At 28.5% G+C, this 16824-nt stretch overlaps 1 protein-coding gene across 1 annotated transcript; it reads right to left on the bottom strand.

Annotated features, from left to right (window-relative positions):
• Window positions 1-6423: 6423 nt before the first annotated feature.
• LOC125831956 (WUSCHEL-related homeobox 3-like) lies at window positions 6424-8474 on the bottom strand. Its single transcript, XM_049511078.1, has 2 exons — window positions 8094-8474; window positions 6424-6660 (listed from the first exon to the last, which is right to left on the bottom strand). Exons 1-2 carry the CDS (start codon window positions 8463-8465, stop codon window positions 6427-6429), a joined length of 606 nt encoding a protein of 201 aa, XP_049367035.1. The 5' UTR covers window positions 8466-8474; the 3' UTR covers window positions 6424-6426.
• Window positions 8475-16824: the final 8350 nt, after the last annotated feature.

Genomic DNA, 16824 nt, shown 5'->3' with positions numbered 1-16824 from the left:
TCACGGAGCAAACATCACGTTTTATCATGAGTCCAACCCCGACCATTCAACTTCTCGTGAACTTTGCCATAGGCAGAATGTTGGTATTAATTACCGAACAATACTATTGCAAATCAACATAACGTTAAACAACGAAAAGTGGTCCTTGTCTGCTTGTCATGTCTTCAAGATTTGAAAATTGAAATGACACATCAAAGGGAGCAACAAATTTGCATGGTTGATATTTGTATAAGTACTAATTATAACAACTCATATCTAACCACCTTTTAAAATGTAATAGAACTACAATAGTATTAACAATGATATCAGAGCGGGCCATACATGAGGAGCGTATTGAGGATATAATTAACTAACAAAATTGTGTTTTCTCTAACAACTTAACCTTTTAGGTGAGAGTCTAAGGGTGGCAACGGAACCGGGAGGTTCCGGTTCCGGTTCCGGTCCGTTCCGGTCCGTTACCGGTTCCGTCTCGGTTCCGGATAGTGCCGGTTAATTCCGGACTTGTTCCGGTCCGGGAGGGGTAACGGGACGGAAACCGGGATTTTACCGGTCCGTCCCGGTCCGATTAGTCCCGGTTCCGTCCCGGTCCGGTCCGGTTCCGGTCCGGTTCGGAACTTTTTTTTTTTTTTTTTTTTAAATCTGAAAATTTAAAAAATAGCCGTTGAGAGCCGTTGGGCAACAGGTTTTGGGCCCCACCAACGGCTCTTTCACCCCATAACCCCCCATTTACACCTCCCTACCCCCCAAACTTTTTTTAATACCACAAACTTCTTAAAACTACATTTTCAACCTTTTTTTTAACTATAAATTCCCCTAATCTTTCATTCTTTTCACTCACAAAAATATCTTATAATCTCTCTACTCTCTAGTCTCTACTCTCTAAATTCTCTTATTCTCGACTTCTCGTTAAAATTACGAATTTGAACTTTGGAAATTGGAGCTTCAAAATTCAACTTTCAATTTTCGCCTTCCGGTCATACACGTCTACTTTTTTAAGTAGACGTTTGGTACATTCGTTCCAACTTCCAACTCACTTTTCATTTAGTTATTTATTTGTTTACATTTAATTATTTATTTTGTGAGTAATTAATCTCTAGTCTCTACTTATTTAGTTGTTTATTTGTTTAAAACTTTGCTAATCATTTTCGTATTATATATAATTTGCTCACTTTTTATATTTTGAATATGGATTTTGGAAAAAACATTATTGAAAAGGGTAAAACAACCATAGTTAATTCGTTCACTAATTTATCTAGCTCAAAATCCAAGAAAAATAAAAAAACCGGTAGTACTTCTCAATCTAAAACTAAAAAAACTTCTCAATTAAGAATAAATACGGATGATTATACGCATGTTGATGAAACTGTTTTTAATATTGATAGTAATAGTGTATTAGATCCTTATCATGAACATTTACAAAGAAGATTTGGTAATTTTGAAGAGGAATTACCTGAAGATGATGAACATGATGTTAATGATTATGTTGATAGTTTTGATAATAATGTTGATGAATATGATGATGATGAAACTGAGCCACCGTCGGCTACTAGTCCCCCTCCCAATCCCTCTTCCCCGGCTCCCGCTCCCTTTCGTTGTCCTGCTCCCGCTCCCTTTCGTTGTCCTGCTCCCATTCCCCCCGTGCATCCTAGGACTAAGGTAGAACGCGCTAAAAAATCAGTTGTGTGGCAATTTATGACTCAGAATGAAGATAAAACACAAGCTATTTGTAATAAATGTAAACATAGAATGAATCATAAAACTGTAGGAAAACAGGGTGGGACGGGACATTTGAGTAATCATTTAATGTCATGTTGTAAAAATGAATTTTTGCATGCTAAAGCTGTAGCCGAAGCTAAAAAAAATGGTACCACCCTTCCTGAAAATGTAGGAGTAGATGGCTCTAATATGGTCCAAACACAATTAAATCCTTCTAATGTTTCTGGTTCTAGTATACAACGGTCATATAGTAGAGAAAAAGATCTTGAAGAATTAGCTAAAATGATTGTTGTTATGGGTTTGCCATTTAGTTTTGCTGAAAATCCCGGTTTTATTCATTATATTCAAATTGTGTATAATCCACATTTTAAAGGTTTTACTAGAAATACAATTAAAAAGGCTATCTTTGATTATCAAGCTCAACATTTTCAATATCTTCGTTGTTTATTTTATTATAACAATTGTAAAATAGCTATTACTTCTGATATGGGCCATAGTGTAAATGGTAATGATTATTTCACAATTACTGCGCATTGGATTGATGAAAATTGGACTTTGCAAAAAAGAATTTTAGGTTATAAATGTTGTGAAATGCATAAAACCGGTAGTTATATAGCTCAAACAATTATAGATGTTTTGCAAAACTATGGAATTTGTGATAAAATAAGTAGTGTCACATTAGATAATGCTTCTAATAATAGTAATGCTGTTGAAATACTAAAACCGTCTCTTTGCCCTATTTATATTGATGGTTTTCATATTAGGTGTGCTGCACACATATATAATTTGATTGTTAGAGATGTTATAGCAATATATGACGATGGTTGCACAAAAGTTGAAACTGCATGTCATTTTATTTTTAAATGTCAAGTTAAGTCTAGACGTAGAGATTTTGAAAATCGTTGTCGTGAATTTAATCTTCCACCTAGAAAAATTCCAAAATCAGTGTGTACAAGATGGAATTCTTTATTTGAAATGCTTGAAGTTGCTTATGAATATAGGAAACCTTTACAAATGGTTTGGAATGCTCATAATTCAAATATGACATATAGACTTGATGATAATGATTGGAATGACATAAAAGAACTTATAGAATTCTTAAAAGTTTTTTATTTAACTACAAAAAAATATCTGCACTTTATTATCCAACTATTTGCTCTGTTTTACCTAATATTTGTGCTATTTCTAATAAATTTTATAAATTTAAAAATAAACCAAGATTTGAACAATCTGTTAAGAAAATGATTGAAAAATTTAAAAAATATTTTATTCCTATTCCTCAAATTTATTTAACTGCTTGTTTGTTAAACCCACATTACAAAGATGAAGGTGCAGCACGAATGGTTGATAAAATATATTTTAATTTGGGTATTGATAGTGAAGATGATGAAACACCTAGTTGTCAAGATGTTAAAGATAGTATAAAAATTGAAGCTAGAAAATTGTACGACTTGTATAATAATTCTAATATAAGGAATGTAGTACATAACGAAGAGCCTCAAAGTTCTAGGAGTAGATATAATAATGAAGATGAAATTGATGATATGATAGATTGTATTATTGAACTTTCTCATAATGATAGAAATGATTTTGATGCATATATTAATCAAAATACAGAACCTACTACTATTGATCTTCTAGAATGGTGGAGCAATCGCGGCAAAGGATTTCCAAAACTACAACCGGTTGCTCGAGATGTGTTAGCTATTCAAGCATCTTCAGTAGCTTCGGAAGGCGCTTTTAGTGCAGCAAGATTTCAAATTGGAGAGCATAGATATTCATTAGCAGCAGATAGCTTGGAGATATCCGTACTATTTAGAGATTGGATTAATGGCGAGAGAAGGAGTTATGGTCGTCCACCTCTACCGACCAAATTTGAAAATGACGTTGATGAAATAATGCTAGATTTTAGTGATGACGGCATTGATGCAATGGAAGAACTAGCTAATCAACCAATTCCAGAGCATGTTACTAGAGAAATGTTAAATGATTTAAAAAAAGATTTCCTTGGTAGCATGAACTATTAAATTTAAATGTCTATTAGTATGAGTATAATAATTCGAGGTCTAATTCAAACAGAACCCTTCCTAGAAGGTGGCTGTGTAGATTAGATTTTTTAATACTCTACTAATATTTTGTAACTCAACTTGTACTATTTAATTAATATTAATAAAAGTAGGCTATTCGCCTTAATTTTTTTTTATTATTGTCTTCAAAAGTTTAAATTTAACTTTTAATGTGTGAAATTTAAACTTTTATAGTTTTAAAGTTTTAAATTTTCAAATTTTTAAAGTGTGAAATTTAAACTTTTATAGTTTTAAAGTTTGAATTTAAATTTTCAAACTTTTAAAATTTAAACTTTAAAGTGTGAAATTTAAATTTTTATAATTTTATAGTTTTAAAGTTTATAATTCAAATTTAAAATTTCTAACTTTTAAAGTGTGAATTGTGAAATTTAAACTTTTTATAGTTTTAAAGTTTGAAATTTGAATTTAAATTTTCAAACTTTTAAAGGGTGAAATTTAAACTTTTATAGTTTTAAAGTTTGAATTTAAATTTTCAAAGTTTTAAATTGTGAAATTTAAACTTTTATACTTTTAAAAGTTTGAAAGTTTGTATTTAAAACTTTAAAAGTATAAATTTTTAAGTGTAATATTCCTAATTTTTTAATTTTAATAAAAAAATATAATTTATAACGGTTGGACCCGGTTTCCGGTCCGGTCCGGTCCGGTCCGTTACCGGTCCGTTACCGGTCCGGGACGGGTTCGGGTATTTTTTTCCGGAATTACCGGTTCCGGTCCGTCCCGGTTCCGGTTCGGTTCCGGCCCGTGGTGCCCGGTTCCGTTCCGGTTCCGGAACGTCCCGGTCCGGTAGTTCCGTTACCGGTTCCGTTGCCACCCTTAGGTGAGACGATGCACGCACTTCAACAACGAATAAATTAGCGATATATATAGATGAAATATCAGATTAAATTTTTCATTTTCATTTTCAAAACTTCAACTCCTTTTTCTTTACACTCCACTTATATTATTTAAATTAATTGTTTTATAACCTAATTACTTAAAAAAAATTGGAAGATCCCTCCAATCATGGGACGTTGAAAGAGACAGTTGGGTTGTTCAACAATGACTTCACAAATCACTATTAATTACTATCTGACAAGCACACATGCGTGCAGTGTTTTGCCTTAATTGCAACAATTTTAGCACATTATTAAGGCGTTTGGACACATGATAGATTTAAAATCAATGTTTGAAATCATGTACATTGTAGTCTCTATATATCACAGTAACAAAAATAGCTTTTAATGACAATAAATATGTATATTAGTAAAGGATGCTAAAGAGCATTAGTTAGTTGGATCACTAGATTCGATGTCGTAATATGCGTTAAGGATATTTACAAAAAAGTGTTAATTGCTTATGAAAAATTGCTTTTGAAAAATAAATTTAGCGGTAGTTAAGTTGTTGCCGTTAATTAATTGTCGCTAAAGATTATTTTTGGTGTAGTGTATATATAATCATAAGTCTCCTCCTCCGTGAGTCAACTTTAATTTTAAAGTTGAGTTAGATTTAAAGGTAATATCTTCGCATACATTATATCTTTGTATTACATGTTATAACAAAGAGAAAATATATCAAATCACCCTTAAATTTAGCAGTCAAATTTATTTTAGCACGTTAACAATACGGCCGCTGATTTACCCCCTTATTTGAAGTGAATTAAATACAACCCACCAATCACCATATAGCTGACGTGGCAAGTATTTTTTCTTAGACGCGTAAAAATGTTAGTAATAAATAAAACAAATGGGGTCCTTTTCTTTTCTTTTCATTAAATATATGTTCCATTGTTCTTCCTCAAACTCACCCACCCATCCCTTTTCTTTAATTTTTTTTTTCAGCCAACATATTCATTCCTTTCTTCTTCCTCATATACACATCTTCTTTTTCTTCTCAATCTCCACACATAAGTACATTATTCATCAAATTTTTATTAAACCCACGCGTAAAAGTCACAAAAAACTTTAGCACCACAGAAAAAAAATTATTTTATACTTTCAAAATTCATTTTTTTAAAGAAAATTACTCCCAATAGAGAAAAATGAGATTTGGCGCTAATGTGGTGTTGACGTAGCAATGACTTGACATGTGTGTAATGCACTCTTTATTGTGAGACTGATATTTAATTCACTTCAAATGAGATTAGGAGGGTAAATAAACATCTATGTAGCTAAAGTACTAAAGTAAATTTAACTTGTCAAGTTAAAGAGTAATTTAATGTTATTTCTCTATAACAAAATAACTCCAAAGGTAAACGTTAAAAGCACACTGTCCTCGAGGAATTGTAGACTTGGATTTCTAGAATAGTCAAATATTTTACAAATCAATGCATGGACATCATGCATATATAACATGGATATCATATATAAATAACCTACGTCCTACGTTGCTCGAATTCTCTAAAGATATTGATATATTTGTGTTGGATCATCCAAAACTGAGCTACTTTTGGAGAATCCAACACACATTCGATAACATTATTAATTAGAATCCGAGCAACACTATAAAATACTAAACATTTTAGCCAACGTAACACACATATCAGCAGTTATTCTAATTAATTAATGCTAAAAACTTATTACTAGCTAGCTAGTATTACACATGCAATATTTCAGCAAGATTATTATATTGTTGGGGGTAGCTAGCCCTACTCCTTACTGCCAGTGGCTTTGATAGGGAAAAGTTCTAGGGTTTCAAGAGGCTTGTTATTGCTGCAAGATGGAATAGAATTAGGGCACATATGATCTGTCATCATCAAGATCCAACCTTGAACATTTGTTCTTATCATGCCATTTTCTATGACACAATGCTTTGGAAAATCAACATTCCCCATGTTGTTCATCATTTGAGTTGATGAAGATGATGTGTCTTTTCCTTCACCCTACAAAAGGAGATAATAGAAAGTTATCAGCCGAGAAGTGAACTCAAAATTTGAAGACTTTGGGTGCACCAATAATACATTAGCTCAAATATGAGCTCTATGATAAACTTAAAAATAAAAACAGTAATGGTTCTTCAATACTCTTTGAGCATCTGTGAAGCTATAAATCATTTTATTAATGATAAAAAAGAAATTTTAAAGTTTAATTATTTTCAATTATGAAAAAAAAAGCGACATTCTTTATTGATGGACTAAAAAAGAAAGTGTGTCATATAAGTTGAGATAGAGAAATATATTTTACACTCCAGCAATTTAAATTTATGTGACAGTGTTTGACCAGATATGGAGTTTAAGAAAAAAAAAAAATTGTGGTCTAACATATGTATCATAGATATATCAAGGATAACATTGGTATTTTAAGAATTAAATTATTACTAAATATAAAAAGATATAATCTTTTTGAACTAATTAAAAAGAATAAAAAAAAGAGTCAATTAAAGGGACCTTAGGGATATTTTTGTCATTTTTATTATTTTATCCAGGGATAATTGATAAAAGTGAAGTCCCTCGGTTTCATATTACTTGAGTTAGTCCGTCTGGGAAGTCCCACATTGGAGGGGAGGGGGTAAAGTGCTCCCTACCAAAGATGACTCCATATCCAGGAGGACTCGAACTCGAGACCTCTGGTTAAGGATAAAGGAGTACTTACCACTCCAACACAATCCTTGTTGGTTTTTATATAGTTATTTAATACTCCATCTGTTTCAAAAAAAAGTGATCTAGTTTGACTTGACACGGAGTTAAAGAAAAATAAAGAACATTTTTGAATCTTGTGGTCTTAAATTAAAAGTTATGTCAAATGTATACAATTATCCTTTAATCTTGTGGTCTTAAACATGTCACATGGGAAACTGAAATTGAAATGTTACCAAAAAAGGGAAGAGGTCATTTTTTTTAAACAGACTAAAAAGGAAAGTAGGTCATTCTTTTTGAAACAAATGGAGTACTAAAGATAAGGTGGAAAAAAATATTCTCTCTGTTTTATATTACTTGACCCCCGTTGATCTGACACACCCCTTAAGATTAACCTTAATTAGAGATGGATTATACCAAATTAACTTTATTAATAATGTTGCTTACAGTTATTTTATGTAGTTATTTAACACTAAAGGTAGTACGAGGGAGAAAAAAACAAAGGTAGTATGAGGGAGAAAAAAAAAACAGCTTGATTTGCTAAAATGGTCGAGTAAAATAAAACATCTATTTTTGGTGTAGGAATCAGATAAAGTAAAACGGATGAAGTAATAAAACTCTTTTTATTTGCTCAAACGAACAAGTAAAATGAAACAGAAAAAATACTTAACTTTTATTACAGCATTATCTATACTTGTCTGACATATCAAACGACTCACAAAGATAGAAGTAATATGTACCTGATGAACCAATATGGATGGTGAGTGAGGGTAAAGTGTATGAAAAGTACTAGGAGGGAAATTGTAGTCAAGATTAATATTGGTATTGTTGGTGTTGGGAGTTGTGTGAAATTGATGAGGAACATCATCATCACTAGTAGTTTTGTGGATTTTGTGAAGTATCATCAGTTCTTTTCTGAGTTTTTGTCTGTCCCTAGCTTTGTGATTTTGAAACCAGTAAAATACATTCTTGCATTGAATCTTTCCATAAAGAGAAAGATGAGTTGTTATCTTTTGTACTTGACTAGATGTTGGATTTCTCAAACCTTTTCTATACAAATCTTGTAGAATCATAAGTTGTTGTGGTGTTGGACTCCATCTTGGTCTAGGCATATTCAAGATTCAAAATAAAAAAGTTTTTTTTTTTTTTTGGTTTTGTGTGTTTTTGAGGTAATGTATGTTTTTTTTGTTTCTATAAAGGGTAATGTATAAATAGAGAAGACAAGAGATTTAATGGTGGTCCTAATAATGGGGTTGTCATGCTGATGTAGCTATATAAAGTACTTTGATGTATTCAATGATTCTTGCTCCCTCCGTTTCAATTATGTGATGTTGTTTGACTTGACACGAAATTAAAAATAAAATTTATAGTCTAAAATATATGTCATAAATATTATGTGACTATGAATTATTTTATTAGGGGAAAAAGGACAAATATATCTCCGAACTATCATAAATAATATGCAGATACTCTCCGTCATACTTTTGGGACATTGGTGCCCTTGCCGTCCAAAAACTAGAGCATATATGCCCTTAACTCTAACGGAAGACTAAAAAGGGACACGTGACACAATCTTATCCGTCGATTCGATATTTAATAAATGTCGGGTCGATGGATAAGATTATGATACGTGTATGTCTGTTAGTATAAATGGTATATATGCTTTAATTTTTGGACGACATGACACTAATGTCCCAAAAGTATGACGGAGGATATCCGCATACCATTTATGATTATTCGAGAGTATATTTGTCATTTTTTCTTTTTATTAAATGTAAAGTGAATATCTTTTGAGACAGACTAAAAAGAAAATTGTGTCGGAGACGGAGGAAGTATGAAAGGAGGAAGACTCATTTACTAGGTTAGTTGCTGATTTCGTCATCATCGTCCCTATATTTACTCATCTGACAGTGAATTATGGAAAAAATACAGCATGGGGAATTATGGTAGTAAGGAAAAAGATCTTCCTTTTTTAAAAAAAATAAATATATAAGATCGATTGTACGTATGTGTTTAATGTGGAGCCTACTACTCTCCTTCCTATTTTTGTGTCAATGCAAAATTATCTCGGGATTGTCGTGAAATGACTGAGATTCTTTAACTTTTGATAAATTATTTTAGGCTTCACTCTCGATAATTAAATTTAGAATTTCAAAACATTATTAATAAAGTTAGTCTAATAAAATGCACCTCTAAAAAGAACTTTTATAATGAATATGTTCCGTTAACATAAGTCAAATAATTGAGAAAAAGTTGAACTCTAAAATCAAGGCATTTGGACTGCGTAATCTTTTGGTCAATGTGAAGGCAAGCCACACGGTTTAGCTAGGTTTTCATAATAGCACTATAATTTCTCCTAAAAAGTTAATTACCATAAATTAGGTTCTTTTAGATTAGGTTTAGAAATTATTGGTTGTTTGGTACATATGTTTGAGGGTTAAATAGGGTTTGAAGGCCAGACATGAGTCAACTCATTTTTTAGTACTTTTTCGGTATCATATTATTTTATCGATATTGATTTGATACATAGTTGATAAAGTCTGAATTAGAGATATACTCACTTTACTAAACTAACTTTATTTATTAATATTTTTGAAACATAAAATTTGACTATTACTATTCTATTTAGTTTGTAGAAAAAATTCATTGCAACTGTACATGGAGATTGAGTAATATGAGACAAAGGCAAAAGTTTCCTATAGTAGAAAGTTACATTGCATTCCTCCCTTAATATTTACTCACAGTAGATCATCCAAGTTCCAACTCATATATACTGTCAAAACTCAACTTGTCATGGAGACTGCAGTAAACTTTATTAAAAAATTAAAGTTTTACATTATGTATCATTAATATAAAAATATATTTTACTCTAGGTCGGTCAAAGAATATATATATAAGTAAGTCTCTTTAAAATATATGATTTGTCAGTCTATATTAAGTGTACGTGTCAATTATTTTCATTAGATAAATGATGAAAAGGAAATATTAATGAGTAGCTAAATGAACTCTCTAATCACCAAACAAACTAATATTTTGGTTTAATTCTTCTATTTGATCCATAACATGAACTTGAAACTAATTAATATGAAATACTCTATAGTTATTTAAGTATTAAAATTGAAATAAATCATAATTTCAATTGGACCACAAGTCCTTACTTTGAGCTGATCACATAAGGCTTTGAGTTTTTGTAATCAGAAAGTAATACTTACACCTACCCACAGTACCTACGAATAATCACATTTAATTAATTATTTATTGTCCTTTCTATGATAGGACAAAGCCTGTATAATTAGAGGAAATGAGAATTATTTTGCATTAAATAGAAAAAAGAAATTCTAGATTTTTTATATGAAAAATGATGATTTCTTATCCATAGAAAATGAAGATCTTTTGTAAAAAGAAATTATAATCGATACATACTTAATTCTTCATGTGTATTATATATTCGATTAAACATTTTACGCAAATAAGAACGAGAATCTAACAAATAATATAAAACTACGAAATTTAAAATTCTTTTTAAATGTTTTAAATTTCATATTAATTATTCAAATGAGGAATTTACATTAGAATACATACATGCAACAAATGTCAAACATTTTTTTAATTAATCCCTAATAAAATCCTTGCTGAAATGAGTGACAGACCCATTTAAACGTTTAAATTGTTAGGAGTCGCTTGGTTGGAAACAAGATATTTCAAGATTAATTATTTCGAGATAAATTATTTCAAGATAAGTTATTTCATTATGTACGAGATAATATATTTCATCACTATGACAAAAATAGTAGGATAAATAATCCAAGGACTACTTAATAACTTATACCAGTCGTAATAAAATAATCCTACATTTTTTCCTCGAATTATTATACCTCATACAACGATTCCTTAGACATATTTTATTTACAATTAGTTATATTCTTAACACGTCTCCTCTTATGCATACCTGACTCTTTCTTTGTCTTTTTATATATAATGAGTGAGTGAAATTCAATCAAACTGTCCAATATGTTCTGATATCATATTAAAATATGTGATTATCTTATGATCTAAAACTTAAACCGTTAAAAAAAAGACTTTTATTTACTTTTAAAAAAAATTATTTTATATAAATCTTCCTTTGCTATGGTCGGCTAAAATTAGTTCCTCGACTTAATAAGTAGGTTTAATTGCATTAAATGAGATCATTAAATGAGATTGTATTATCATGATCTTTTGCACAAAAAAATCAATTATACAGCCTCCTTTTTTTTTGCAGCCAATTAAATTCAAGGCGGCTAAATAATGTGTGTTGTTATTTGCTAATCTCAGCGCGTAACTCTTCTCTCTCCGACATATCTTTTCATTAATTTCTATACTCCCTTTGCATTCATTAGCACAACATGTGTAAGTAACATTTTTAATTCACCACCAATATGCATAAATAATGAGTAAGTTATACTCCCTCCGAACATATTTCGAAAATAGTCTCTCTATCTTTATAAGATAAAAGTATAATCTGCATAATCAGAAACAGTCTCTTTATCTTAACAAATAATAGTATAATCTGCATATTCAGAAACAGTCTGTTATCTTTATATGGTAATAATATAATTTGTATATTTAGAATTTGACCAGAATGATATTTTACCTATGTTGTTTTACTTTTTTAATTTTTTTTACCTTTTTAACTTTAATACATTTTAATTAAAATATAGAAGAAAAATTAGTTTATTTTAAAATAAAAAATATTATACACTTTTTAAATTTCTGGCCAAATTTTCTGGTCATTTAGCATTACCTTTATCATCTAACATATTTCTCAAAACATTAATTTATAAAGTCAAAGGATAATATAGTAATATTATCCTATTATTTATTATTTAAGGAATATGTCAAATCAATGATTGACAACTATTGTTAAATAGAGAGAGTAATTTGATTTGGCACGAAACTCAAGAGAGATAGAAATTCTTTTAAAATTTATGGTCTATAATAAGTCATAAATACTTGTGTGGTAATAAATTAGTCTAATAGAGTATCTCACTAAGGATATGGAAATTATTAGTATTAAATATAGAAAGATGTTTTTTCACACTAATTAAAATAAAGTAAATTATATAAATTGAAATATAAGAAATATCATGATCTCTGTTGCACGCTCGTTAAGTAATTATAAATAAAAAATATTTATTAATTAATTTATCTTTATCCCCTTCAGTAAATATGCACTATATTTAAGGATAATATTAAGTTACTTTTAGTGATATTGAAAATTATAATATTAATCAACAATTACTTGTTTGAATTTTTCTTTTGTTGGTACTTTTTTTTTTCATTTTTACTTAATTAATATTGATTTGATATATTTTTTTAAATAGAGTAATAAATTAAATGATCAGTTTACTATATCACTCTTTAAATATAATAAATTTAATATTTTAAAAAATTTATTGAAAATTGTATATAATTAATAATATTGGTAAATTAAATTAAAAAGTAAATAATAAATTATTTTTAAATTTTTCAAATTAGATAAATACTTATGGATATCTATTATTAATATGAGTTATGACAGACAAATAAAAGTAGATGATCAAGTATTTGAAAATCATAATATCAACCAATAATGAGCATTTGTTTGAATTCTTCAATTTTATACTAAAGTATTTGGTTGTGTATTAATATCGATTACTTTCAACAACATTTAATATTAAGGGCAAAATGGGATAAAATTATTTAATGTCATCTTGACTTACACTTTCTCCATTTTAAAATACTTGCGGTCCTTATTAAAAATATTTATTATTTTAAAAGTATAAGAAAAAAATATTTATTTCTCATTTTACCCTTAGAAGTAATTATTTTTGAATACTACAAACACCTCAATTATGATACAAAATAATGTTAAATATTTAATGAAGTTGAAGAGTGATTATATCAGGCATAAATATGAATAAAAATAGTCAAATATTCCTCCTAATTAATAATTTAAGGAATGTGTAAATTAAAAATATAACAAGTATTTTGAGACGAGTGGAGTAAATTAATAAAAACGTACTTCTTTCGTTTATATTTACTTGTCCATATTTGACTTGGAATATCCCTTAAGAAGTAACAAATAAAATGATAATTTTACTATATCACCCCTAAATTATAATATGTTGAAATATTAATTGAAAATGATATAGTACTAGATAATAAGGGTAAAACAAATATAAAATGATAAATTATCTCTTGATTTTTCAAATCAAATTAAGTGAAAATGAAGAGATGTCTATTTTTATTTGTTTCCTATATTAAAAGTAGATGTCCATTTTATTTACTTGTTTTAGAAAATTGAGAGATAAAAATCAGTTAGTTTCTAATCATCCTCATTATTAACTATAGTTCGAGCATGTTTGACATTTCTGCTAAAAATCGCTTATTTTTAGAAGCACTTTTTAAAATTAACTTTTTAGAAAAATGCTTTGAAAAAGCAATTTGTGTTTGATTAATTCATTTGAATAGTATTTTTGATAAACAAACTGTGTTTGGATAAAAAAAAATTAAAAGTACTTTTGAGAGTCAAATGACGGAAAAGGACAAGTATCAATGCACTTTAAATAATAAGATTATTTATAGCAATAAACTACTTAAAATATCTATCATAAATATTTTAATTAAATATTTATTTTTATTAAATTAAAACATACATATTCAAATTTTCAATTAATATTTCACATAGTCTAATTAAAAAATTAAATATTGGTATAATATTAATATGGTGATTTAAATATAATTAAAAATATCAAGCAAAATAAATTTAAAATTATTTCACAAATTAAATCCACCACAAAAATAAATAAATAAATAAATAAATAAATAAAAGGGATATATTGATAAATATGTATATATGGTAGAGTTATTTTGGTCTTTAAAAAATTAATTTTGTGCTTCTGCTTCTGTTTTTTTTTAAAAACACAAATGTTTAGCTTTTTCCCAACAATAAAAAAATTGTTTCTGCTTCCATTTAAAAACACTTTTATTGATTTGTCAAACGCCTTTTTTTAAAAGTAATTTTTTCCTCAAAATAAGTGTGTTTGGCCTCCCTACAGTAATACCGAACAAACTCATAGTTTAAATACATTTCTCATATTATGAATTTATTATATTCAAAGTATAACATAATAAAATTATCCTTCTATCTATTATTTTTCAAGAAGTGTGTCAAGTTGATACTTGATAAATAAAAAATGAACAGAAGAAGTACTTTATAAATATATTAATTGTGTGATCAATCTCTTTTTTTATTAGTAAATAAATTAAAACTTAAAACTCTTTTTTTGTAAATATCTCCATCATCTGATGAAAAATTGGAGATATAACAACTTCATTCATTCATTAATTAAGCCAGAATGCATAATGATGAATTTGACCAGAGAGTGGTGCTGATTACTATAATTTTCTCACAACTTGATAACTTCTACACAGCTTTTTTGAAAATTAGGGCCTACAGAAAAGTAAAGAAAGAGATATAAATATCTGACCTAGAGAGTTGTACTTTTACAAAATATATGAAAAGTCAAATCACTTTGTAGTAATATCATCAATTATTATTTGGTAATTAATTTTTTAAGTTAGGTTTAGGTTAAGAGTCCCATTTGGATATGGAATGGATAATTGGTGATCTTAGACAATTCTCATCCTAATTAAGAGCTAGTTATTGGAGTTGCACAAGGACTAAGGTTCATTTCTGGTATTAGAGTCAGACTCATTTCAATTACTTGTAAGAGTATATTTTAAATTTGTCGATTATGTTATATGGTCGTAATTCTACACTCATGCGACCTGATTGAATTGTGGAAAGTTGTAGGTTCTATTACACGTCAATCGATTGGAGAATCAAGTACTCATTTAACACTAAAAACTTCTCATATCAGTGGAGTATTTACGGGGCATACTGGAGAACATGTGTGAGCCTCATCTAACGAAAAAATAAAATTCAATGAGGATTTGATTCATCCGACACATACATGTCATAAACATCCTACCTTTTTTTTGTTTTATAGACTTGTATATAACTATTGAGAGTAAAGGTATTATATATAATGTGAATATTCCATCCAAAATTTTACTTTTAGTTCAAAATGATCAATATGTAGAATCAGAACAAGTAATAACAGAAAGAAAATATCTGATGAAAAATTATTTTCATGTTCAATTTCAGAGAGTACTTTTTTCATTGAGAATTTCTCGTCCCTTTTCGTGTAAATTCCTATCAATGAATTTCAAACTTGTGGGGCCTTATTTATTTCTTCTCTCGAGCCCCGATGAAAACCCCTTACCCTTCGGACTCAATATATCTTTTGAATTCATATATATGTGGGCACCTGATAGTTATGATGATAATTAGGAGGGCGAGGTAATAGCTCATCCAATTAATTGGATTATGTATTTGATTTAAATATATCAAGGTACATTTGATATATTTTCCTCCAAATATATAAAAATGATACAAAGGTTTTGTGACTTTATTAAAGGAACTCCCTTATTGGCGACGTAGTAAGATTAAATAATACTTTCTCCCAATATTTTTATTTGTTTGACGTTTAGCATTGACTTGACACATTTCTTAAAGAATAATCACTTTTTAGATATAATAAATTAAATATTTTTAAAATGACCACTATTAATAATAAGAGTAATTAGCAATTAAGTGATAAATTACTCCCTCTAATTATTTTTACTTGTTCAGTATTCTAAATCAAGAAAATACAGTTTTTTTTAATGGTTTATCCTCAGCATTCATTATTTTTTCTCCAAATTATTTCTCAAGGTTTAAAACTATAAATTAATTAATATCAATACTATGATAAAATACTTATAATAATTCAAAATGAATAATTAAAATTGAATTACGAAAAAAATAATTTAGTTTTTAAAAATTAAGAAAATAAAATTAAAATATAATAAATGGTGTTATACCAAATAAACACAAGAAGTACAAATAATAAATGAAGAGTATTTATGACATGTCCCAAAAAAAATAAAAAACGTGACGTCGTGATAGCCAAATTGAGTGGTTGATCTACAAATATTTCAGTAATGTCATCATTTCTACTTCTGTTATTGTTCATCAATTTAATGTGTCTCTGTTTGAGTGGGTCAAATTAGGGATCTATAGTTATTAATACTTCTAAGTACAAAAATTCTATTTACGTCAGCAAGAAAAGTAAATGATAAAGTGATTTTTTTATTTACTTTTCTATAGTCGATACATAAATAAAAAAATATTATTTTAAAATATATTTATATAGATAAATATTATGAGAGATAAAGGCGAGGATAAGAGTGGTGGTGATGGGGCTATGGAAATTAAAACTGCACCCTTTAGACCAGGTCAAAATAATGATTGTAAATTTAAGGAGGGTAATATTTATTAATATTTTGATAATATTTAATTCTATATTTTGATTTATAAGTTTTACAGGATGATGGTTAGATTGA

This window comes from Solanum verrucosum, unplaced genomic scaffold (assembly GCF_900185275.1).
Source record: "Solanum verrucosum unplaced genomic scaffold, falcon-dt-bn FXZP01000042.1, whole genome shotgun sequence".
Lineage (NCBI taxonomy): Eukaryota > Viridiplantae > Streptophyta > Magnoliopsida > Solanales > Solanaceae > Solanum > Solanum verrucosum.
The sequence above is the reverse complement of the archived record's forward strand: the minus strand, read 5'-3'. Positions and strand labels throughout refer to the sequence as shown.